Source organism: Chelonoidis abingdonii, chromosome 24 (genome assembly GCF_003597395.2).
Source record: "Chelonoidis abingdonii isolate Lonesome George chromosome 24, CheloAbing_2.0, whole genome shotgun sequence".
Classification (NCBI taxonomy): Eukaryota; Metazoa; Chordata; order Testudines; family Testudinidae; genus Chelonoidis; species Chelonoidis abingdonii.
In genome coordinates, this window is record NC_133792.1 from 21,406,309 (window position 1) to 21,431,623 (window position 25,315).

At 38.7% G+C, this 25,315-nt stretch overlaps 1 protein-coding gene across 8 annotated transcripts in view; it reads left to right on the forward strand.

Annotated features, from left to right (window-relative positions):
* CNTRL (centriolin) overlaps nt 1-25,315 on the forward strand; it is a 63,315-nt gene that overhangs the window by 33,646 nt on the left and 4,354 nt on the right. For 7 of the 8 annotated variants that reach the window (XM_032767443.2, XM_032767440.2, XM_075060448.1 and 4 more), the window contains 22 exons: nt 163-301; nt 2,034-2,176; nt 7,483-7,663; nt 8,146-8,456; nt 9,187-9,395; nt 9,613-9,805; nt 10,241-10,371; nt 10,518-10,658; nt 10,767-10,893; nt 11,851-12,015; nt 12,999-13,137; nt 15,517-15,632; nt 15,986-16,203; nt 16,589-16,746; nt 17,008-17,081; nt 17,774-17,962; nt 19,355-19,580; nt 20,701-20,906; nt 21,237-21,377; nt 22,698-22,973; nt 23,411-23,473; nt 24,089-24,298. In XM_032767443.2, the coding sequence (XP_032623334.1) occupies nt 163-301; nt 2,034-2,176; nt 7,483-7,663; nt 8,146-8,456; nt 9,187-9,395; nt 9,613-9,805; nt 10,241-10,371; nt 10,518-10,658; nt 10,767-10,893; nt 11,851-12,015; nt 12,999-13,137; nt 15,517-15,632; nt 15,986-16,203; nt 16,589-16,746; nt 17,008-17,081; nt 17,774-17,962; nt 19,355-19,580; nt 20,701-20,906; nt 21,237-21,377; nt 22,698-22,973; nt 23,411-23,473; nt 24,089-24,298 (3,756 nt within the window). The remainder of the gene's footprint in view (nt 1-162; nt 302-2,033; nt 2,177-7,482; nt 7,664-8,145; nt 8,457-9,186; nt 9,396-9,612; nt 9,806-10,240; nt 10,372-10,517; nt 10,659-10,766; nt 10,894-11,850; nt 12,016-12,998; nt 13,138-15,516; nt 15,633-15,985; nt 16,204-16,588; nt 16,747-17,007; nt 17,082-17,773; nt 17,963-19,354; nt 19,581-20,700; nt 20,907-21,236; nt 21,378-22,697; nt 22,974-23,410; nt 23,474-24,088; nt 24,299-25,315) is intronic. The other variant, XM_075060449.1, reaches the window with a different exon arrangement.

Genomic DNA, 25,315 nt, shown 5'->3' on the forward strand with positions numbered 1-25,315 from the left:
AATCACAATCATTTGGGAGGAGAAGGGGAAATCTTTCTTACAGCAAATTAATTCACATGCTGAGTTTGTGATTTTTTTTATTTAATGAGATGTGTTTCTAGAATGGGCTTTATAAATAAGACCGAGTTTTGATTTTAAACTTTTTTTTAAAAATGGTTTCAGTATAAAACAGAAAAACCTGATGCCGGAGCTGTTGCATCAAGTTTTCAGAAGTTTGAGATTGATAAACTAAAACAGATTCTGAAACGTCAGAGAGCAGAAATTGACCGACTGAAAAGCTTATTAGACAATGGCAGGACAGGTAATACTTTATTTTTGTGTCTCTGTACCTTGCATTCCAGCACAGGTTTAAAGGAAATAAGTTTCTACCCCATGTTTCTCACCACCTGCTCACTTCATATATTTGGGGATGTATTCAAAACTCAGTCTATTCCGTGAGGCTTCTGAGAGCAGGTTTCTAAGATGCACACTTTGTTCCTCCTGGTCAGGGTTTTTTTTATTTGTTTTTAACTTCGGGGGCGGGGGGGAGCGAGTGAAGAGAAGGGTATGGGTATATGGAAGTGAAGTGAGCAGGATGTAGTAAGTTTGCACTTCCATAATGTGCTTATTTTGCATATAATGCAGTTATGTAGCTTCTTTCATCCAGGATGAAGGATCTTGGTTCTTATGGTATTTTGCAAGTATTATTGAATTAAACCACACACCCTTCCTGTGATATAGGTGCATATTATTATCACACCCACAGATGAGGAAATGTTACTTAACCTCTGCAACCTTGACCAAGGTCTCACAGCAAATAAGTGGCAGACCTAAAAAACAGTCTAGGAATACTGGTGCCCAACTTTATTGGCTAAGCCACATTAACTGGGTTACACATTCAGCAGATATAGCAGAAACCTAGTTCGTAGCTGCGGCAGAAGCGTGAAAATCACATTTCACAACTGGTATCAGACGTCTATTCATGACTACGTGTAATGAAAAAGAAAAAATTTAGAAGCATTTTAAGTAATTTCAGAATTCTTAAAGTTCCCTCTATATTTAAGTACCATATGTGCTCGTTCATAAGCCAAATTTTTTTTTTTTAGTAAAAAAAGGGAAGCATCAGAGAAGCGGGTCGGCTTATGAATGGGTATGGGGGGGGGACATAGCACCTCCCCCCTGCCCCAACAGAGGGGACAAGGAGAGGCAACAGAGGTAGAACGGAAGAGGCAGGGCCAGAGTCTCTCTGCTTCTGGCCACGCTGCTCTCCCCGCAGACTCCAAAGCAGCTGCAGCTCCGGGGCTGGCAGGCTGCGGCCATGCCGCCCAGCCTGCCAGAGCAATTCTGGCCAGCCCAGAGACATCCTCTCCTGGCCTGCCCCAGCTAAGGTGGGAATGGGTGGGATGAGAAGAATGTGGGAGTCCCAGACTAGCAGTAGGGTCGTGTAGGGAGTGGTCACAGGGGTTACTCTCCTGACCCCCAGCTTCTCCCCCACAAAAAAAATTTCCCCACCAATTGCTGTCCTGGCCCGTCAGGGTAAGCCACTGGTGGGCTGGGACGCTTTGTTTACCTAGGTTTACCTCCATGCCTGTGGGCACTCGAGGTAAACAAACCATCTCAGCCCGCCAGGGGCTTATCCTGATGGCCTGGGAGCCAAAGTTTGCCAACCCCTGAATTATAGGGTTGGCTTATGAATGGATCATAAAAAATTTCCATTTTTACTTATCCATCTTGCAGGGGTCGGCTTATTAACGAACCGGCTTATGATCAAGTGTATACAGTACTAAATTACTGTGTTTCTGATCTCACGTTTTCTTCATCTAAAGATGAAATTGCTGTGTCTGGTGTTTATTTGAAGTGTTGGGTAATAACTTCAGTATATTGTGTTATTGGTATGAAATAACAGAAATAAAATGTATTGGAGTGTGGCAGACTTTAAATTGGCATTTTCATTATCTTGAATATATAGACCTGTGGGTACCTCCATAACTATAGAGCATTCAGCTTTACTGAAGTACATTCTAAGGTTATGTAACCATGTTGTTATTTTACAGGTAACAAGGATGAAATAGACAATTTACTGGATGAAATTGCAGCACTCAGACATGCCCTTTCTTACCAGAATGATTACCTCACCGGTAAACCAGATCCATTCAAAAGAAGGGGATATTGGTGTTATATGCCATCATCACCACAAGTATGAAAACTAACATGGGATTTTGTGGAAAGTAATTTGATATGGAAAAATTCTATTATGAACCTCATTAATATTTGGAGGAGGAACTAGAGGGAAAGCTGATGGGTGTAAAAAAGACAAATGTTGGAATACCAACTTAAAACTTCCATACCTCATCTTCTGTGCAAAATGTGTGTTTCATAATACAGCTGCTTAGAACCTTGTTAATTTGGGTTTTTGTCTTTTCAACACAGAGAGTCATAGACTTTAAGGTCAGAAGGGACCATTATGATGTTAGTTGACCTGACAATGCAGGCCACAGCTTCACCCACCCACTCCTGTAATAAACCCTACTATGTCTGAGCTAACTTGAAGGTTTTCCTTTTTTCTACAAATTTTTTTTTTTCCATTTGGTTTAAAGACTTCAAGGTGCGAAGATCAGCAAGTGATGCTGTGCTGCCACGCGGCAGAGGAAGGTGAAACACCCCCCAGAGACTCTGCCTCTGGACGGAAAAAATCTTCCTGCCGTCCCCAACATATGCGTTGAGTCAGTCAAACCCTAGCATCGTGGGCAAGACTCACGTAGCCAGAATACAGAGAATCGTTCCTGAGGTAGTAACTCCAAGTCCCACCCAGTCTAACTCCATCACGGCTTGGTATATTTACACTAAGTAGTCCAAGATCCAATTAATTGCACAATTAGCTATTCCATTACCATCCCCATCAAGCTTGAGTCCGTGAGGCCAGATATGTCTTTTGCCCACCATGCTCCCCTTGAGGCGTTCCAGACTTCCACCTGCTTTGATCGGTAAAACCTTTGTCCATTTCATAGTCTAAACTCCTGATGCCAGTTAATATCATTTGTTCTTGTGTCCACGCTTATACTTGTTGAGCTTATAATAACGGTCCTTCTCCCTCTCCTAATATGTTATCCCTTGATCTATTATATAAGCAGCATTTCATATCCCCTGCCTCAGCCTATCTTTTGGTACACTAAACCAAGTTCTAGAGCTCTTGAGTCCCTTGTCATTAAGACAGTTCTCCATTCCTCAGATCTAATCCTATGTACCCCTTCTCTGCTTAACCTGTTACCCGTTTGAATATTCTATCGTTTTAAATTAGTGGAGACCCAGTAACTCGCAATACACGTATCTTTGTCGCTGATGAGGTCTCGCCAGTGGCCTTCCTACAACAGTATCCGTCAACACCTCCTTATGGTCTACTGGAAGATCTTTGCGCTGATGTATTTTGGGATTGTCCGTCAAGTACTTTGACTCTTCAATGTCCTATGAGACACTTTTCCTTCAAATTTTTTGTTCGCAAGACCTTGCATATACATTGTGACAAACGGACTAGTGTCCTGTATGTACCTGGTTCACATTTTCCCCCCCCCGCCCTTTCTTAAAAACAGAACTATGTTCAGCAGTTCTCTGCGAGTCATAACAGTAATACCCGTAGGATGAGTTTAGCAGATTAATTAAAAATTCTTCGCTAATCTTGGGGCTTTGCAATTTCATATGTGCCAGTTCCTTCTTAATTATGCTTGATGAAGATTAGGCGCCCTGATCATTAATTAAATCGTAAATTTATTCCATTAAGCTGTTTCGTAGTGTATGGCTGTCTCTTCTGACTATGTGGTAATATCGTACTTTAACTTACCATTCCCATGTCATGTCACTGACTGCCATGTATCCTAAGCTCCTCGATTAAAACTCTGATGGAGAAGTGAGTTTTGTTTAGATTAGTGGGCCAGTGATTAGATATCCTAACCTCCCTCTCTATCATCTCTCAGTGTTAGTTGGTCCCAGGTTGTCTCTTTCTTTATTAATTTTCTTCTTATTATATAGGCTTATATGGAATCTTTTACGTCATTGGTTTTAGATTCCTTTTGCAGTATTCCAACGCTAGGCAGGTGGCTTTTTGGCTCTTATCTCACTTTCCTACATGATTGACCCAATAAATACCTGGCCTTTGACCCTTCCCTGTTCTGCTTTTTCTATCTACTCTCTCGTGTAGATGCTTGGTTCTACAACTCCTGCTATTGATTTTTCCCTCCCTCTTGCGCTTTATTGGATGAGGCGTTCTTGATAGTTTCTGCAAGCTTTGACTGAAGTAGATTAATCCAGCTGCCTCCACTTTAGATCCAAGTTCTTCAGTCCAATCCACATTCTCTGTAACTAATTTTCCTAATTTTTTTAAGTTGGCCGTTTGAAATCAAAACACCTAGTCACAGATCTGTTTTTGGTTATTCTTGTCATTTAGTTTGAACTTGAATTAACAATGATCGTACTCAAACCACAAGGTGTGTTCCCCTACAGACTGATTTCTTGCTATGAGGTCTTCACTACGCACGCACCAAATCCTAAGAAGGATTCGCTCTCGTTTTTGGTTCAATTGCAAAGCTACTTGGTGAAGGATGATCCTCAGTGTCATGATCATATAGTGCCCTCATTAATTGATCCTATGCATGTCACTACGGCCATATTCTCGAGCATTAGCTAAGTCTTGCTCTATCACGATCACCACAATTGCCCCCAATAGTATTTACTGTCATTAACAAACATGTAAAAGGTCTCTATCATATCTCAGTACAGATGCCTTGCGGTCTGTGACGTAGACAATCCTTCCAAGCACGTAGCTTCCAGTAGATGGCTCTAGTAGCTTCTCCAAATGTGAATTTTTTGTCCGGCTACTACAGACTCTGTCTTATCCATTCCATCACATCATTTCTTTACAGTGCTACCGCATCGTTGCTATTACATCTACGTCCACCACTTTTGGCTGATTTCTTCTCTGTCCTAAAAGTCATACATGAGTCAATACGTGTACTACCTTCTGAATATTATTGTTCCGCCTATGTCGTTATCCCTATAATATATCCTTGGTTCACCGTATAGCTCTAGTTTGCCTCGCAGTTGTCCCTAGGCTTCCGCATTGGATGTCAAACCCTTAATGTTTTTGCTGTTCGGCTTCGCTCTACGATTGCTTTAGCGGCTATTTAGCCACAAATATGTTACTTTGCCTAGTATGCTACCTTGTTATGGAGAGTGTCATACTCTCACTACCCTTTCGTCCTTATTCCATGTTTCTTCTCTATCTACTTCTATCAGTGTATCTTTCTTACTTCGTTTCTTCCTTCTTCGTGTAAGAAATTCTGGCGGGGAGATTATCCCGGAATCTCCTAGACTCATCTTCCTTCACAATTCCTAGTTTTTAAAGCTGGTCTTATATCAGTTGTGCCAGTCTGCGTGGACTCTACGGTTTCTCCGTTTTATTTCACTCGCGCCTACTCAGGTGAAGTCCATTCAACGATACAGTCCCAGTTCCACTGATGCCGAAGCTTCCCAGTGCATGGTACCTTTCCAAATGCGCGCTCTTTATAGCACTATGGCCTTGAGCTGATTTGATGGCTTCATCATAGATCTATGTCACCCTTTTGTGTCTTCTTGCGGGAAGACAGGATGAGATGCTCCATGATGAATATGCCTTATGTCCTAAGCTGTCTTTCCAGCGTGGCATAGTCTCGCCCTTGATATTGTTCTCACGCAGAATCTACTGTTTCATTTGTGCCACGTGAAGGACATCAGTGGATTCTTTCCACTGAACGATCCTCTTTCATGCTTGGTCGCACATCCCGTACTTAGCAACCTGGCAGACAGCAAGTTTGCCCTTCTGTTCTCTGGGATATAGTCTGGTTACATGTGCCTTCCTATTGTCTCAGTCCAGAGTCCCAATCACTGTAGACTGTCTTTCCCTTGTGTGGCAGCAATTCTCTGGTCTATTCCCCTGTTCCCTTGGGTCTGCAAGTCCTGCTCGTATTTCTCTATTCTTCTGGACGCTTTGCAAATCCTCTGAAGCCCCATTGCTGTATTTCTTCCCCTCCTTGAACTATGCTACTCTTCTTTCTTTCCTTGCTCTCTCGTCTCCTTCAGTCGACCACTGGGCTGCTTGCTGCTTCTCTGCTTCATGTTTCTCAACCCGCACACTGGTTTCTCAGAGTGTTTCTGCCTTCACGTTAGCCCATTCTTTTCTCTGCCTGTTCTCTTAGTCACATGCTTCACTGTCCAATTTCCTCACCCCACAGTCTCCCCTCAGAGTTCTTTGGTCCTGCTTCCATCTGCAAGTCTGAGATTATCCCTTCAGCCTCCTCATGTCTTTGCTCCATCATGTGCTCGAACCCCCTTCCAAACTAAACCAGAATTTCCACCTGCAGTCCTCGGATCTTTTCTTCCCTCAGCTCTCAGGCGGCACTTCATGCAGACAAAACTCTTTTCAGGTACCCCCTCCAGGATCTTGTACATACTGCAGCTTCCAAATCCAGGTCATTTTCATGATAGTTGATGTTTGCATATTTATGTTGGCATGTTCTGTCCACACCACACATGCAATCTCTTATACTACATTGAAGTATGTACAGTCATGCACCGTCTTATCTTACAAGTCAGGTCTTTGCAAAATTCAGTACGTTGCAAAGGGCTTCCCAGTTAGTCATACAAATTAGCAGCATTCCAGTGCATGCTATAGTGTTTCAGGGTTTAATTTAAGCCACACCTGAGACAGCAAAGAACATGTAACTTTAAAGGACAACTGTCAAGATTTTATTTAAAATAAAATGTTGAAGAATCCCTGATTAGCACAGAATCTAAACTATACACTTATTTAAAGCTAAGATAGTTCTCAAAATAGCTTGTGTACTGACTCTGTCCTTCTCAATTTTGTATTCAAATTTCATTTTAATTATTTAATTAACTAACTGTTTTGAAAGCTACTGAACATTTCAAGCAGAGCACACCTCCTTTATTGCTAACCTAATAGCCCATTTAAATCCCCATCTAACTCAATCTCAACTTCAATAACTGGAATAGTGCAGAAACATCACCAAAAGCCCAAACAAAAAAAAAGTTGTGTGGAGATTTATTTTAAAAAATATTGCAGACCTCCAAATCTAGTTTTTAATCACTATTTTGCTCTAACTATTGAAGATAGGCCAAAAGGAGCCATATCTAATAAGACAAGTTCTCAGACTTTTTCAAGTGCAGATAATTTTTGTACAGAGATTGTCTTGTCTGTCATCTGCCTTTCAACTTGTGATCCCATTACAACCCCATGGCAGCCCCACCTGTTGCTTACATGGACATAACAATTAAGTATTCCTTAAATACGTCCCTATCTTTTAATTCATTGTAGCAGCTGCAAACAGTAAAAAGCACCATGTGATCAACCAGTTCTTTGAAGACCAGTTTGCAAACTGGTCTTCAATCAGATGTTTATTTTTCACTATTTGTTACTTCTAGAATTTAAACTTGCATTGCTCTTTGGGTTTTTAGGTCTCAACTCCTGGTTCTCACAGCACAAAAGACTCTGGAGTTGGCTTACAGTATCCTGTCTCATCCTGGCATTGCCAGGGCAGGCAAATAAGGAAGGAAGACTGTGTCTCACCCACTCCAAGAGGATGCTGGGTTTATTCCCCAGTCAGGAGTGGGTTCTCCAAATCAGATTCCAATGAAGGTACGTTAGTTTGATCATACTATGTTGTTTAGGGAAATACAAACTGCTTATTTATTTAAAGTTCAGAGAGAATTTTCTGAGCATCAGTGACTGAATTTAAAAACAAAATATGTTTTATTGGTGTTGAGCTTTTTATTCAGTCTGAATACTTAACATAACTGCTGATTTAGGGCCTCTCTTTAGGAGATGCCTAATAAATAATGTCAAGTATTAGAGGGGTAGCCGTGTTAGTCTGGATCTGTAAAAGCAGCAGAGAGTCCTGTGGCACCTTATAGACTAACAGACGTATTGGAACATGAGCTTTCGTGGGTGAATACCCACTTCGTCAGATGCACGTCATCTGACGAAGTGGGTATTCACCCACAAAAGCTCCAATACCTCTGTTAGTCTATAAGGTGCCACAGAACTCTCTGCTGCTTTTACATTAATAATGTTGTTAACGAAAAAAGAAATTACAATTTTGTTTTTTTTTCCCTCTAAAGATGGTGAGCATGGAGAAAATAATGGAGGAGATGGTGAAATGAAAGCTCCCAGTGACTCTCCCTTTGTAGCACCTTCTGGTTCAGTTATTTATACTGTCCTTCCAGATGGTGCCCCTGTACCTCAGGGGACTGTAGTTTATGGACCTCCTCCTATACCAACCAATGGTAGACCAGTTGCTCCTGGAACAGTTATCTTTGGACCACCTCCTGCTGGAACTCAGATTGTTTATGGCCCTATACCTGCTAACTTTTCTGTCCCTCTCATTCCTATTGGAGTGCTTCACTGCAATGTGCCTGAACATCATGACTTGGTATGTGTATGGCACAGGCCCAGCTGTATACACTTGACTCAGAATAGGTGGTAGTGTTTTTTTAGTATCATCTGCTGTTTGGTTTTGAAAATAAATTTGTAAAAAACTACACAAATATTACTGACTCTGCTTATAAGCCTCTCAACTTTTCCCTCTCAACATTTTTTCTCTAGCTAACAGTGTTCATTATTCCATCTTACCATTTCATGGATTATAGATTTGAAAAGCATAAAAAGGTTTCACTTAAATCCATATGCTCCTGCAGAGTATCATCTTGACTTTAAGAGTGTACTGGGAGACAGTTCCTAAGGATATGTTTTTCAAGAGACTGCACAGGAATTTGCTGGGTGGTGTCTGAACGGAAGAGATACAGTTGGAGTTATACAAGTGGAGGCTATATGGCTCAGCAGATAAAGGCACAGGCCTGGAAGTAATAAGATGTGACTTTTAGTCAGAACCCTGCAGCTAGATCACTGTTATATCTTGGGTAAATCTCTTGATCCTCAGTGCCTCCATTTTTCCATGTGTAAAATAGGGATATTGATATTTCCTTGCTTTTCTTAAGTGTTCTGAGATCTACAGACTAAAAGTTTTATATAGTCCCACAGCATAGGAATACAGCAGCTCCTCTAGTTTCAAACAGCATTATTAGCTTTGCCTTGGTACGTATTTGTTATGGAGGATTTTGTGGAGTCAGTCTTGTTCTAACTTTGTATTTGCATGCATTCAGGAGAAGGAAATCTCAAGACTAGAAGATACTGTGTATCATTTAAGGTCTCAGAGATGTGAATATAAGTGGACAGGAGTATCTGAGCATAAACCTAATAAAGAGATGGAAAAATTGCATCAAAATATTGAAGATCTCTTGCATGAAAGGGAAGAGCTGGAGCGTGAAGTAGCAGAGCTACGTAAAACAGCCCAGAAACGCAGTAAACGCAAGTAAGAGTAGATATATGTATTTAGAAAGTATGCCTATTCAGATTAATACTTTTCAAAATCTGTTAGTAAAGATGGTTCCACTGTATTACTATGCATAACTTATGTTTCTGTAGTCTCTGTGTAAGAGCATACACCTTTTTTGAAAGATTGGTCAGACCTTTTGCATTTGACTTTTGAATTATTTGGTTTGTTTGTTTCTCCCCTCCCTTTCTTTTAGGGACTTCACTGAAGGACATGTTGACAGTCTTATTATAGAGCTAGAGTTAGAAAAATCTCTCAAACATCACGAAGACATTGTAGATGAAATTGAATGTATAGAAAAGACTCTTCGAAAACGACGGGCAGAGCTCCGGGAGGCAGATCGACTTCTTGCAGAAGCTGAAACTGAACTTGAAAGTACCCGGGGAAAAGTAAGTTGTTCTGTATTGTATCTGTTTGGTTTAATGAAGATATTTGTATTTAAATGGATAGAATATTTATTTTCATGGTGCAAGGGAGATGCAGCCAAGGATGGTTAGATCTGAATCTAAAATTGTTCATTTGCTTTGATGAGAGGGAGATGTGAAGGCAAGTTCTTATTCGTTATTTTAAGTAAAAATGGCAACTGTCTGTTTCTGTGAAGAACTTAAAGCCTGGGGAAATTTCTCATTTTATGACTTAATTTTTGCACATTAATCAATCACCCCTCCCTCCTTATTACTAATAAACTTCCCTCAAACCAAGTATGCCAATTTGCCATACTTAGATATTAAACCTTTTTATTTAAGTCACTCCACCCAATGGAATTGCTGTGAATCTTGTTTCAGTAATTTAAAAAAGAAAATAAAAACCTATTTCTTTTCTAGACCAAAGAAGCTATTCAGAAGTACAATCATGCCAAGCAACACTTGTCTCGTACTGAGACTGATGCTGAGGAGCTAGAGCGAAGAGCTCAGGAGACGGCTGTTAAGCTTGTGAAAGCAGATCATCAGTTAAGGTACATTTCATATTTCTGGTTATATTGTAATGTAGATTCATGAAGTGGAAGGAACAAAAGAAGGTGTGTTTCATGTTTGAAAAATATGATGTTGCTTTCGGAGACCTAATGCTGTGATATTCTGGGAAATAATGAATGTATTTCAGGTTACTTCAGGCAGATACAAGAGATTTAGAACAGCACAAGACTAAACAAGAAGGTATCTTGAAAGAAATCAATAAAGTTGTATCAGCAAGAGATTCTGAGTTCCAGTCCTTAAGCCAGAAGATAGAAATGTTGACTGAAAGGTAAATATTTAATTTATTTTAAACATACGTTTAGTTCATCTAATGGCAAAGACAAGGGACTACCTAAGTGTTCTTGAACATATTTTAACCCTAAAATTTAATCGTTAGTCTTCAGACGCTGCAGGAAGATATTCAGATTGCAGAAGGTAATGAAGATCATCATCTCCAGATTCTTAAAGAAGCAGAAAATATTCTTCAGGGCAAAAAAACTGAGCTGGAAAGATTAAAAGATCAGGTAAATTTAAAGAAAAAAAAATCTGCCCACTCCATGCACTGGAAGTATAATCCATTATGTTCTGATTTTTTTTTTTTTGTCGTCAGAAGCACCTAATTTTGTAGGTTTATTTTAGTGTCAATATCTCCTCAACATGAAGTTAATACTATTTTTAAATGGCTAGTCAATACATATTACAAATTAAATACTATATGCACGTGCTCCTAAGCATGTTCACTTATACACCAGTGCATTGATAAATGAATTTTCACACCAGCCAAAATCTTTTTGACATGTACATTACATGCCCATTCATTCTGCAGTCTTTTATCACTTATTGTCAAGTACTCAGAGCTGAACAGTATATAAAATTTATCTGCAGAAATAATGTTATAATCCAAGTTTCCTTTAATCTCAGATTCGAATATATTAAAATTGAAGATATGTTCCATTTTTGTACCAAAAAAAATCTACCAAAATGTGGTGTTACTGTAATACTTAGCAGGTAGGCCTTCCATATTACTGTGTACAGCTTTTCAGAAAATATGCTGTAAAGACAAGCCTAATGTGACAGCTGAATATATTACTACTACTTCTCTTCCGCCTGTTGCTTCTAGTAATAACTAAGGCCCATCCCAAAAAAACTTGTGCACATCAGTAACCTTGGGGAGCTCCATGGGACAACTCATATGCATAAAAGCTACTCATGGGCATAAGTATTTGCTGGATTGGCGTTGTAGATTGCAAGCTTCTTGGGTCAGGGACTTTTTTATTAAACTGTGTCTCTATACTGTGCCTAGCACAATGAGGATCAGGGCTCCAACAGGTTCTGCTAGATGCTGCCACAATAAAATAACATTTTGAAAACTTTCCAAGAAAGACACTTTCTTTAGCAATAATTTGACACCCTGGCATATTTTAATGTAGATGTGAGAGTAGTTTAGGCAGAAGATTATTAAATTTTCTTTTGTACTGTAGATAGCAGCTAACCAGCGAGAGCTGCTGCTCTTGGACCAACTGTTGGGTCAAAAAAAAGAAGAGCTGCACCTGCTTCAAGATGGCATTGCTCAGAAGAAAGCAAACCTCAAAGAAGCTCTTCAAGAAGGGGAGATTGAAGTTACTGATAAACGACGACAAATAAAGGTAAATTTTCAGATGTCTGTTATAGTTCTTAACTGTGTGTGTGGTTTAGTGAAAGAAAAAAAAGTTAAAATATTAAAAGTTTTCAAAAAAAATTTCCCCACCCGCTAAAAAAAATTGCTGTTTTGATAGTACTAATGCATAAAGGGCCTGATCCGGATCAGTTGAAGTACAGAATTAGTCCCTTGGTTACTTTTCAATAGTGGGTATGTTTGTTTGTTATAAAACAGAAGTGTCTGGATCAGTGGTTCTCAACCTATTTACCATTGTGGGCCGCATCCACCCACCCACCCTGTATGGCCCTGAGGATGTCATATCAGGCTGCTGCTGATGGGCTGCAAGTGGCCCACAGCGACAGGTTGAGAACCACTGGTTTGGATGAATGTAGCTAGAATTTCTGTTGCTGGGACAAATGGTTGGTGAAGAAAAATTAATCTGGCTAGTTATGGGATATTTTACACAGACAACAACAACAAAATAATCAGTCTTCTAGCCTCAGTTTTCTGGAAGAAAATTGGTGATTCTAGGTATATACATTTCTGGTGGAAAGAGAAATCTTAGTGGCCCCGGCTGTCAGTTCTGCCCTGGTATTGTGAAATTAAAATTCAGCACCAAGACTGATATTGTAAAGCTTTTTCTTTTTAAGTTTATTTGAGGGATATTGTTAGATTTATGTAAGTCTGTAAAATCAAAAGTTTACAGACTTCAAGAGCAATAGAAATGTTTTCAGTTAAAATATTTCTTCAAAGAAGATCTGCAATTACATTCTTTCATGTTTGCAACCCAAACACTGCAGCATTCTGCTAAAACATGAGCTCAGGTGAAACTGATTAGTCTGTTTTTATTATCCAAACTAAATTAAATGCAAAAAGTAAACACAGGAAGAATGGTGATCTTAAAAAAATAATTCAAAGTGAATTAATCTCTCATTAGTAATACAGCTAAGGATTTTTTTTAAACATTTTAAACCTGGCATGTTGCTGTAGGAAGTAAGGTCATTTCTGGAACAGCTGAATGCCCAGATAAATGAAAAAAGAACACACCTTTCCCTCATAAAGCAGGACATTGGAAAAGAAGAAACAACTCTGCAGGCTGTACTAGGACAAATAACTAAACATAAGACAGGTATGTCTCTGATGCCGTGATACATTATTTTGTACAGGCTTGGAATGTACATTGATTTTTTTTAAGAACACTTAAAGTTCTGCCTTTTCTTTTCCAGCTCATACTGATCTTTAAACTGTTTCAAGTTATTAACATTATTATCAGACACTTGTCAAAGTTGCTTAGAACACACTGCTTTACATTTCTTTTCTGGAATGAAGTCAAAATTTGAATGAAAGTTTTATTGAAAACCTGTCATGGGTTAAATATCTTTAGAAGTTTCAGAAGTGAAAGTCCTGTTTTCCCCCCTTCAGTTAAGAATGGATTTTCACCAAAAGTGTGAGATGGGGCAGTGCCCTCAAGCACACCTCCTCCCCTTGTGGCCCTACACTTACACAGCCACAGCACCCTCCTGGCAGTTTGAATCATTTACTCAGACATGGGTTCTAAAACCAAAATTAACCATGTGCGGGATCTCATTAACTCCTTTTATAGTGCACAAAACCAGCTCCTCAAGTCCAGCACTTCTTTTGCCCTGGCGCTAATAATGACAAGTATATTCTCCCAAGTTCAAGAGTCCCCAGCAATCCTCCCCGAGTTGGCTTATTATTCAAAGAGTCTCACTGGCCCAGAGCCACAAAGGGACTTAGGCATTCGAGCACTGAGCACCTATGGAAAAAAAAAAAAAAAAAAAAAAAAAAAAAAAAAAAAAATCACAGGAACTACACTGATCCACAAAGCCTGAGTTAAGCACTTAAGCTCAGTGTACAGTGACTGGGGAGAAGTAAGCACCTTAGAACACAATCCACAAAAGCCAACATGCTAGGTGGGGAGCTGCCTAAGCTAGCCAATGGAAGATGGCCATGAGAGAGATGTATCATAAGCCTCACCTTTCTTACAGGGGGCCTAAGCCTGGGCTTCAGAGAGGTGTCTATCTCTGCTTAGTGACCTATGAACAGGAACCTGTCTCCTAGAGTCAGGTGGTGTAGGCACCAAAGTACTTCCTTGCAGGAATGATTTAGGTACCTGCCTCATACCACACAAAATGGAGGAGGAGCAGTGAGGTGAAGTGGTTGTGGTGCCAGTGGCTAGTTTATAACTATTAGCCCTGTGGTCAGAGCACTTGATTGGGATGTGGGAGACCCATATTCAATTCCCCCATCTCCATCAGAGGGGGAGAAAGTATTTGAACAGGGGTCTCCCACCAATCAGGTATGTGCTCTAACCACTGAGCTATGAAATATTTTGATGTGGGGTTCCTTCAGTCTCTCCTGCTGAAGCTGTGCCACTGTGGATAAATAAGGAAAGAGTGAGTGGAGCAGGGAGACTTGAACCCTGGGTCTCCCACCTCCCTAACCACCAAGCTACAGACTTATTCCCTCCCCCTCCCACTGTCTGGCCCAGTGACTATTCTGTGAGCACACCTACTGTATCAGGCCCTGCACACAAGACTCATCCACCTATCTTCTCCAGTCTGTGAGCCACTGTGCAGCTTAGGTGGGAGACTGGCATCCAGACACCAGCCTGAGGCAGAAACATAGGCTCCAAGGGCACTTTTACTCCAAAAACTTACCTGCCAAGTCAGTTTAGGCACCTACAGAGTTTGCAGGAGTTTTTTGGTTCACAGCAGAGCCTAAAAGTGTATTTGGGGGCTTAAGTACCTTTTGTAGATTGGGGCTTCTCTTCTTAAATCAGGAGTCCTCAGCTCTCCTGAAGCTGGGTTATACTTCAGACCAGTTGTAGCCCTCAGTCAGCTTTTCTGCAGGTATTCTCTTTTTATTCACTCCTTTCACCTGGCAGCTTGGAGAGATTAGCAGGCAGTTATCGTCATTGTCATCGTCCCACTAGCATCTCTAAGACCTTCCCTCCTTTGGAGACCCTTATTCAACTGACTCTGTTAGCCTTTTATCAGGCTTGGGTGCTTATTAGTCAGCTAACTGGCAGTTAGCCAGGTGGACCAAGATGGGCTCATTCTCCATAATGAATTCCATCATAGGTAGACTAGGCCCTGACTCCCCTTAAAGGGCCAGCTACTCTGTGACAATGGGTATAGTATATTTGGAATTACATATAAAAATCTCAATTTAAAGAACACTAATTGCAAAATTAAGCACTCAAAAATTAGAAAACTTGTGCATATGCATTTTAAGACAGTCTTTCATTACATTGTCAAATACTGTATTTTCTCTTCTTCACTCAGTGCAGAGGAATTGTGCTCAGTGATGTTTTTAGAAGTCATTCACACGCTGTGAGTTCTTAAAAATTCTAAAATGGCTCCTTTAGTGAATGGGACATTCTTGGCAACAAAGTTCATTTAGGTGAATCCTGTTTTAATGCATCTCTGCAACCACAGTGTTTTGGTTTTCCTATAACTGACTTGATTTTATTTATTTCAATTAGAACTGAAGCACATTCTGGAAATGTTGCAGCTTGAAAATAATGAACTGCAAGGTCTAAAACTACAACATAGCCAAAAAGTTAATGAATTAGAAAAGACTCAAGTTGCAGTACTAAAGGTAGGTATGTGGTGGAATAGGTAACTGAACTCTGGTCTCCCAAGTTCTAGGTTCATGCCCTAACCACTTCACTATCCTTCCTCTCAAAGAACCTCAATTAATTCTGACACAATGCAGTAGAAAGTGCCAGTGTGCAGTTTATATTTCATTATAACTTGTAAAATCACAGGCTGTTTGCCTTTGTGTATAGTTTAGTGACAGGAGTAGTGAGTTCTGTATATGCAGGCTGCAATGAACTCTGGGAACTTTGTGGATAAAAGATCCTATATAGATGTACAGAAAGATGGTGTTTGGGTTTATTTTATTTTTTTTAATATCTGCATCTGTTACTATATTTGTGTCTTATTTCATAGGAGAAATTAGAGTTAGAGAATCTCCAGCAACTGTCCCAGCGTCAGAGAGGGGAAGTGGAGTGGCAGAGACAGCTCCTTGAGAAAGGCCAGCAAGAAAAGAAGGTGCTGGCTTCTCAAATGCAGACTTTGGAAAACAGTACTGAATCTTTGAGAAAAGAAAAGCAACAACTTGAAGAAAACTGTCAGAGTTTGGAGAGAAAATTGTCACAAACTAAAAAGTGAGTGAAAAATGTTTTCAGAGATCAGTGATTGGAGAGCCTTTGTTCTCACGAATTACTGTTTACATTTATTGTGATGAACAACCTGTTCATTTTTAAAAAAGGATAAATGACTATACTGTCCATTACTGTGGAGATGTCTTCTTTTAATCATTCCTACTGTGGCTTGTGGCTATGTTTAGAACTTCAGTTGAACACTTGCTACATCTGTGATACTTTGGCAGTGTAGAAAGAGACAATTTGAAAGCAGCATGTTCAGTCTTGAAATGGGACAGGAGATATTATGTCCCATAAAACTGCCTGCAGTAGTATAGCTATTTAAAAAAAATCTTTGCCAAATATTTTAAATAGACTAAGAATGTGTTGTTTTTTTCACATTTTACAGAAATGTAACTGCTATTGAAGATAGTAGCAAAGCTGCATTGTCTAATGTAGAGGAAATGGACTTAAATGTCAGAAAACTGCAACAGGAAATTGATCAACTAAACAGACACAAAAAATCACTAAATGAAGACATTGCCGTAATAGAGCAGCATCTTCAAGGTAAAGAAAAGTTGCGAATTTTGTTTGTGACAATTTATAGCTTCATATTTTTACTTAAAGCCATAGTGTATGTCAATCAGTTATATAATGTAGCATGCTAAGTGATATATCATGGTTTAAATTACAGTTTTCTATTAGACTCATTCTTTAACTATTATAACTGTGCATAACTAACACACACACAGTGTGTGGGGTTAATTCATGGATTGTCAGTTTAGATTATTTTCTTTTCTTTTCCCAAACATGTTTTGTTTTCCGTAGAAAAAAAGGAAGAGCTGGATACACTGACGGGTGAACTGAGTGACTCCAGGCAACAGCTTCAGCTGGAAGAACAGGTTAGCTTTGCTTAAAGATTGAATATATGCTTAATCATAAACTAAAAACTACATTACAACAACGCAAACCCTGAAGCATAAACCAAGGGATGATTTTTCGTTATCCCACAGTTTCATTTTTTTTTCATCTATATATTGTAATACAGCCATTTTCTGGATCTGTGCAGATTAGGGTGACCAGATGTCCCGATTTTATAGAGACAGTCCCAATTTTTGGGTCTTTTTCTTATATAGGCTTCTATTACTCCCCACCCCGTCTTGATTTTTCACACTTGCTGTCTGGTCACACTAGTGCATATTAGCTCAAGAATGCGGGCTTTATAGATTGTTTAGATATTTTAGACTTCCATCATGAGGAAAAAATCCTAAATGAGCTCGAGTTACTTGGAGCACAATACCATTTTAACTAGCTTCCAGGATTTTTTGTTGTTGTTAACACATGGAAGGAAGGGTGACCTGTGACAATGTTCACGTCCAAAGTATAAATTTCACAGTTTAAGATATGTCCTCTTCCAACTCTGTAGAAATTTTCCCAATCCTGCAATCCTCAACAGCTAAGTTTGGACATCGTCAATAAGGTAACATAACATTGGCAGAATATGGCCCAGTGAGAGGACTGTTTTGTGTAGGATGCTTAGAGAATATATTTTGAGCCACTATTCACATGATTTTATATTTGACCTATAATGCAGGATCTGAAAAATACCACAAGGCATCAGGATGAGTTGCTTAGAGAGCAAGCAACCCTAAAAGAAGACATCAGTGAATGTTTAAAAAAGTATAAGGATTGCCAAGAGAGACAGAAAAGGAAGGAGAACCAACTGCAGCAGCTTCAGAGAGAAATAGAAGAGAGGGAACTGGAACTAGCCAAACAAGAAATGGTATGAGACTCAGATTCTCTCTCTCTCTTGTCTTTGCATGACTGGTGGAGACACAGCTTATGTGCTTCTAAAATTATTTTGGCAAAAAGGGCATAGGTGTGAGTTTGCAATTTAATATACTACTTCTATCTAAATGTTTTTTTTTAATTTCATTTGGAGAGAAATAGCAATAAAGGCGTGAGATTTGACGTTCTGAAACAGAAACTTTTATACTACAAAACAATGGCGATCCATTAATAATAAGAGAGCCAGATTCTCCCTGTGGTGTGACCACTTTGTGCTGAAATGCAGCACAAAGCTTTCTTAAAGCAATAGGAGGATTGTCCCAGTGTAAGGGGATCTTTTTGCAGAAGAAGGTTGGTACATAGTATCTATTCCACCTCACACCTACCCTTCTGGCTGCAGGTGTAGATGGTATTTCAAGGGAAAATGGATAATTGCTGAGGTTTCTCTGCACCCTTTTATCCTCAGCTGTTGATAGTTAGCAGAACTTAAAGCAGCTCTTAAGCTGTTCTGACTTTCACCAGGGCCTTGAGCAAGCATTTTGCTGATTTAGGATTGTGGGACCATAAAGGTGGATAAACTGAGACACAATCAAAAATTGAGTTTCAACATAAATTTTAAAATTTTAAAAATAAACCAGGAAAAATGTTAATGAAATTTACCCTTTCACATTTTGACCAGCTATAAAGCTACTTGGAATTTGATACATTTTGAAAAATCAGGTTTTTTTTAATTGTGATTTTTTTTCTTTTGACATCAGTTCTATTCAATGACATATTTTACATCCCTCTTCCACACCACATTGCTGTGTGTGCTCATCAGCTGCAGATGAAGATCTGGACCTCTGGGTGTGTTACAATGATAGTAGATAATAGAACTAATTTCTCATATTAGTTATTTTTTTCCATGTGTAGAAGCCACAATCTTATTGAAATAAACCATCATACTTATAACAGTTGTGTTTCATAGACAGCAGTTTTGCATCTGAGAGAATGCTATTAGTGTTGGTCTGATGAGTCAACAGTTAGCTTATTGCAGTGCTGTCACACATTGATATTGGCAGTGCCTGAATGCATCCGAGAGACTCAACATCTATAGAAGAGAACTCTGAGCACCAGTGTCATGTACAAACATCCAGCTTAGTATCTCGCCTAATAAGCAGTAGTACAGTTTGGGGGAAACTGAACTCTTGTTAAAAATTTTATGTAAAAAGAAAACTAAAACATACCATTTCATGGGAAATTTTGAAATCAAAAGATAGAAAAAAGGGGTTCTGACTCCCCCTGGTCATCTTTTTCTAATAGAATCTATGGTGATGGTATTCATTATTGAGCTGATACTACCTAACTGTCTCAAGAAAAGTAAATACTTGACATCCTGTCTTTGTAGATTCTTCAGCACCTCAAGGCAGAAATTGTATGTGAAGAAAAAAAATTAGAAGAGTACACAGCTAAATTGAAAGATCAGAAACAACTCTTGGAACAGGAGCTGACAGACCAACAAAGTAAATTTGAGCAGGCAATAGCTAAAGTAAGATTGGCAGAAGAAAGGGTTAAGAAACTGGAAAAGGAGGAGACCTGGTATACAGCACTGGAAGAAACAATGAGAAAAACCAGTAAGATACTACTTACGTGCATGTAACTATGATATCATATGGGGGCTGATCCAAACCCCATTGAACTGAGTGAGAATCTTTCTACTGACTTTGCTGGGGTTTGGATCAGGCCACTGAAGCAGATTCTTAATAAATATTGATTGAGCTTCCCTACTTGGGAATGGAGAGTTCCCAGGTTGATTTCGCTAGACCCAGTTCTTTTACTGTTTGTTTAGACCAGTGTTCATGAAAATGGGAAAAATTGCATGGTAGTAATTTTCACAGGATTTGATCTTGACAGCATGAATATAACAGAAGGAAAAAGCAATTCCTGCTCTGTTCTGTTAACCAACAAGACGCGTGTGAAGAACTGTAAAATGAAATCGAATTGAAAAAGAAATGTCATGATCTCATAAAGGGACTTGATGATAATTGGAGAATAATCTTTAGATATGATTTCAAACCACTGAAGACCAATGGAATTTCATTTCAGTGCTTTCTTGCACTTCTTTAGTGGCAAGAGTTTTCTGTTTTATCTTAAAAAAAACTCAGTATTTTCAGTCTTGCTCAGTTTCTCCACCATAAAAGAATCAGTTAGCACAGCAGTATGGAGAAGCTGTGGGTCCCTGAAAACTGAAGAAACTATGGGTTTTGTGTATAGAAACATTAAATTAAGGAACAGGAGTACTTGTGGCACCTTAGAGACTAACACATTTATTTGAGCATAAGCTTTTGTGGGCTACAGGTCACTTCGTCAGATGCATAGAATTGAATATATAGTAAGAAGATATATATACACACACACACCCCCCACATGCAAAGGTGGAGGTTGCCATTTCAACTGTAAGAGGCTAATTAAGATGAGCTATTAGCAGGAGAAAAAAAACCTTTTGTAGTGATAATCAGGATGGCCCAGTTGACAAGTATATTGACAAGGTGTGAGGATACTTAATATGGGGAAATAGATTCAATATGTGTAATGACTCTGAAACCTTTAAATTAGGGACTTCTAGAGCTTTTGTTGCATGTTACCCCACCTCCCCCAATGATTCTGCAATTAGTGCCATACACCCAGTGTGAGTGGATACATTGACTTTCTGCTGATTAAAGTGGGGTTTTTTTGTATTTTATTTAATTCCAGGACATCAGCTCTCAGAAAAAGAAACACAGTTACAAGGAAAAAACCAAGAGATTTCATCCCTCCAGAAAGAACTGGGACTCTCAAAGGCAGAGTTAAACCACGTCCAAGATCAGATCCTGTCAGAGAGGAAGAAAGCAGAAAAGCAAATCACAGGTCTGAAGGAAGCAATCAAAACGCAAAGGACCCAGCTTGAGAGAGCACTTAATGTATGTTTTCATTGTGTTGCTATACAAAGAACAATTTTAATTACTTGGCATTTTTCTTTAGAGAGAAAAATCCTGTATGTCCTTTTGAGCCTACAGGATACAATTCAGGCAATCAGCTCAGAAGTCAGTCACCCCACACTCTGCTGTTCCTATGATGCCATGCAATCACTCTTAGCTGATCCCATTTAGAGTGTACTAATCGTTCACAACAACACTATTTTAAGTCAGTTAAATGGTTTTATATTTACATGTATGTATTTTTTTTCTTAAATGAGTTTGTCCATAGGGGAATAAAGTAAAGTTTCAGCAATTTTCACATTTATATCTTAGGAAAAAGAGCATGAAAACAGTTTTTTGCAGAAAGAAATGGCATCAGTAGAACGAGTGGCACATGATAATCATGAACGAGCAAAACGCCTGATTAAGGAGCTGGGTGAGATCCAACAGGATTATTTGGATCTCAAGTCACAGGTATAGTCTAGTACCTAACCATAAACCCATTTTTTTCAATGGGAAGTTTTTGCATGGAAATTTATGTATTTTCTAAACAAGTGCATTTTCAATCTGCCTGTGTTCACTTCTGTTATTAGCATGAATAAATGCATTTAAAATGTCCAAACAGCTCATAATCTATTGAGGACCTAATACTGCAGTCCTTACTTATGCAAAGCATGCATTGAAGTCATGGACAGGATTAGGCACTAATTGTCTCAAGAATCAGTGTTTTTGGAAATTAAATTGATGTGATTTTGTGAACCTGCTTTTTATTTATTATGTGCACATCAATGGAAATCCTAGTATCTCTGTCTTTCAGTCAAGCTAGCACTAGTAACTGTTACCAAGCACATGTTTTTTATTGGTTTGGTTAAAACCTCTAACACATTAAAGATTAAACAGAGCCATCTGTTGGAAGGAAACTATTCAGTGAAATGCTTATTGCATACCTGAAATGGAGTATGCTCTTGAGGGCCAGATTCAATTACTGATGCATGGCTAGGTTTTAGAGTGTATTTTCAGTATAACCATGAAATTACTTTACAACTCTGGAAAAAACTGAAGCCTCAAACTGAGTCATGTATTTTAATAATTCCCATTAAATACATGCATGAGACTTTATTTTTAGATGTAATTTTCACACTCTGTAGAACTGTCAGTTTCTAAAGAATGATTGCAGTTTTCAGCTCGTAGATACTGTCTCTTTTGTACTTCAGATTTGAAATGTGTGCAGTAATCTCACAAAAATGCAGTCTCCCTCTTATTTTACTTAGTTTACATTAAGCTGTAACATTCAGCCAGTAAAACTGCTGTATTGGTTGAATCATCCTAGTCCACTAATTTTGACTTGAGAGTGCTTCAGAGAGGAATGCTATCAGTATCTATACAGCAATTCAAGAGGACCGACAGAAGATAGGAAATGAAATGTTCTTGTTTTAATGTTGCCAGTCTGCACTTCAAGGGAACTTAAAAAGTAGTTTACAGCTATGACAAAAGTTCCCTTCTGTTTGAATTACAGATACCTCATACACACATCAGGATAAAACTTCTTAGCTTGGTCTTATGGCCCAAATTCTGAATTGTTTAGAAAGACACTACTGTTCATTTTTAACAGCAATAATGAGAGCAATCTACAACCATGTATAACTGTTCAATTAAAATGTTTGTTTTAGAAGTAGGCATGGGTTAATGCAAAAAGACCATAGGCTGGTGCTTTAACTTTTAACAATTTGATGGCAACATTTTGAGATTTCATCCCTCTTTAAAGCATAAATCTGTCTTTGTACTGCTATTTAGATTAAAACTCAGGAAGATTTGGAAAAGAGACAAAAGGAGATAAAAGATGCCGTGAAGATGCTAAAATTGGAGGTGAAAGATGAAATGAGAACTGGCCTTAAAGATGTAAGCCAGTCTCCTCCAGAGCTGTTGGATGATCTGGAAGCTGTTTTTGAAGCAAAAGAATGTCTGGAGTGTGAATTAGAAAACTTAAAAGACAACTTTCCATTTGCAGCTAATGAGGAAAGACAGCTGTCATTTGAAGAGAAGAGGGATTTGTCCAAAGTCCACTTAATGGTAAAATTACTTTTAAAAACACTTTATAAATACAGTCAGAACACTGCATCTATCTACACCAGGGTTAAATGTGGCCCTATTTGTTTTAAGTTGAACCCTTGATTGTATATTTTATATACTTCATTTCAATCTCAGATGCATAACTGGATACTTCTAGTAACCTCTCTCTCTGATTAAAACTGGATTGCTTAGTTGAGCTAAACTAAATTTTTCTGGTACATCTTTTTGGTTACTACTAATAATCAACTCAATCCTGCATTCCTTACACACACCAAACTCCACTGATTTCAATGGAAGACTTGCATGTGAAAGGAATGGAAGATTGGTCCCACTAAATATTTATGTTTGTGATCTATATGGCAGGGTATAGATTTTTTTTTTTAAACAGATTTAAAACCTTGTTTTGGCTGTTGACCATGAGTCTCTTTTTTCTAAAGGATGAACAGTGGCGTGGAGAAGCACTCAGAGAAAAGCTGCATCACCATGAAGATCGGCTCAAGGTTGTATCTCACACACTATATATAATGCATTTATTTATTAAGTCTAGCAGGGCTCCTTTGTAAGAATTCTTGAGTCTTTTTTCCTTTGGTTCTTGAAACATAATTTTATACGTTTTAAACAACCATACAATACTTTTTGCAATATCATAGCTCTTTCCATTGGGATGAAAAAGGAGAAGGCACTGTATATTTTCAATGTAAATTAATTGCACAAAGTTTATGGTATTTAAACATGCTTCCCTTAACACTACTTTTCCAGAAAGGCTTTTTTTATGTGAATGTTGTCATAATTCTTTAACTTACACAGTGCACTGCATTACCAATGTGATAGCCTGTAATGCAAGTCTAGCCACAATCACAAATGGAACCAGAACTTGGTTAGCACACATCTGCTGCTGTTCTTTGAGTAATGTTTTATGATGATAGACAATACCATACAAATATTGCTTTCCTGAATGGTCAGCACAGGTAGAAGATTAGAACAGAATAGGCAAAACAGGTTCCATTGTATTGTTATTTTTTAAATAGTCTGACCTCCACTATCAATTTAAAAAAACTGGTAATGAAGCAGATACTGGATATAAGGAAATAATTTAGTTATTGTGTTTTACTAAGGCTCAACTTCGACAATGCATGTCCAAGCAAGTGGAAGTATTAATTAAAGGAAAACGGCAAACGGAGGGCACCCTGCATAGCTTAAAGAGACAAGTCGATGCACTCGATGAACTGGTTAGCAGCACTGCTACAGATTCACTCTCTCTGTCCCAAAGCTCATCAGGGCTAATGTCCTCCCTTCATGATGATCTTAATGTTACACAGAACCAGGTAACACTTAGAGCATTTTGCAATACCACATTTTCAAATCGTTGTGGTCTTAACTCTGATGGCCACCTTGCCGTAGCCAGATACACTAATGCACTTAGTGTTTTCACAGCCATAGTCTTACGCTGCTGTAGAATTGTCCTGGAAAGCTTAATACAAATATGACAGTGTTTTGAAACACATGCATGCAAAAATGGTAGTTGCTCCATTGTACTCTTCCTTAACTCCTTTTGATTTGTCCCAACTCTGAAATGGCTGGATCTGAAACTGAATTTGTTTTAAATCACTTTACTGTTTCTTCGACTTAATATTAAAAGCAGTGTGTGTATAACAGGAACTGGGGAGCTCTTAAAGGAATACCAACTTCAAAGTTTCTGCTTGAACATTTCCTACCTATATTGGTTACAAGTAAACTCTTAAGATAATTGTAGCCAAAACACTAGAGAGGGAGGAGTCTGTTTTTTTCAATTCATGCACTTTGTGCATCATCAGTTTTTCCCTTTTCCCTGTATAGTAGAAGACAGGAATGTGACTCCAAATCCACAAAAATTGGCAATAGTAACTGAAACAGCTTTAACTTTTTAAAAAGTTACTAGATAGAGGGACACTGTTAACTTAACCTCTGCATGCCGGTTTTACAAAGTTTAGGAAGTTTATACCATTGCAATACAAGATTCCAAACCTACATGACAAACAGTGACATAACCAATTGTACCCCCTGTGAAGTAGGCAAATATCCAGTCTTCCATTTTACAGATGAAGAAGCAAAGACAGTTTACATTATCTACTCAAGGTCAAATTAAGTCATGTCTGAAATCAGTAGTAAAAACATCTGCCATTTCGCTCTGGTACCTAAATCTATAACATCAGAGTGCCCCCTCAGGGAAGTTACATCTGTTTCTTCTGTAACTAGGGACTACCTATCTTTTATATATACACACTTCCTGGTTCTTAGCCTAAATGCAAAGATGGCCCTCTGAACTGACATAAGAATAGCAACATGAGGTGAACAGTCTGTGG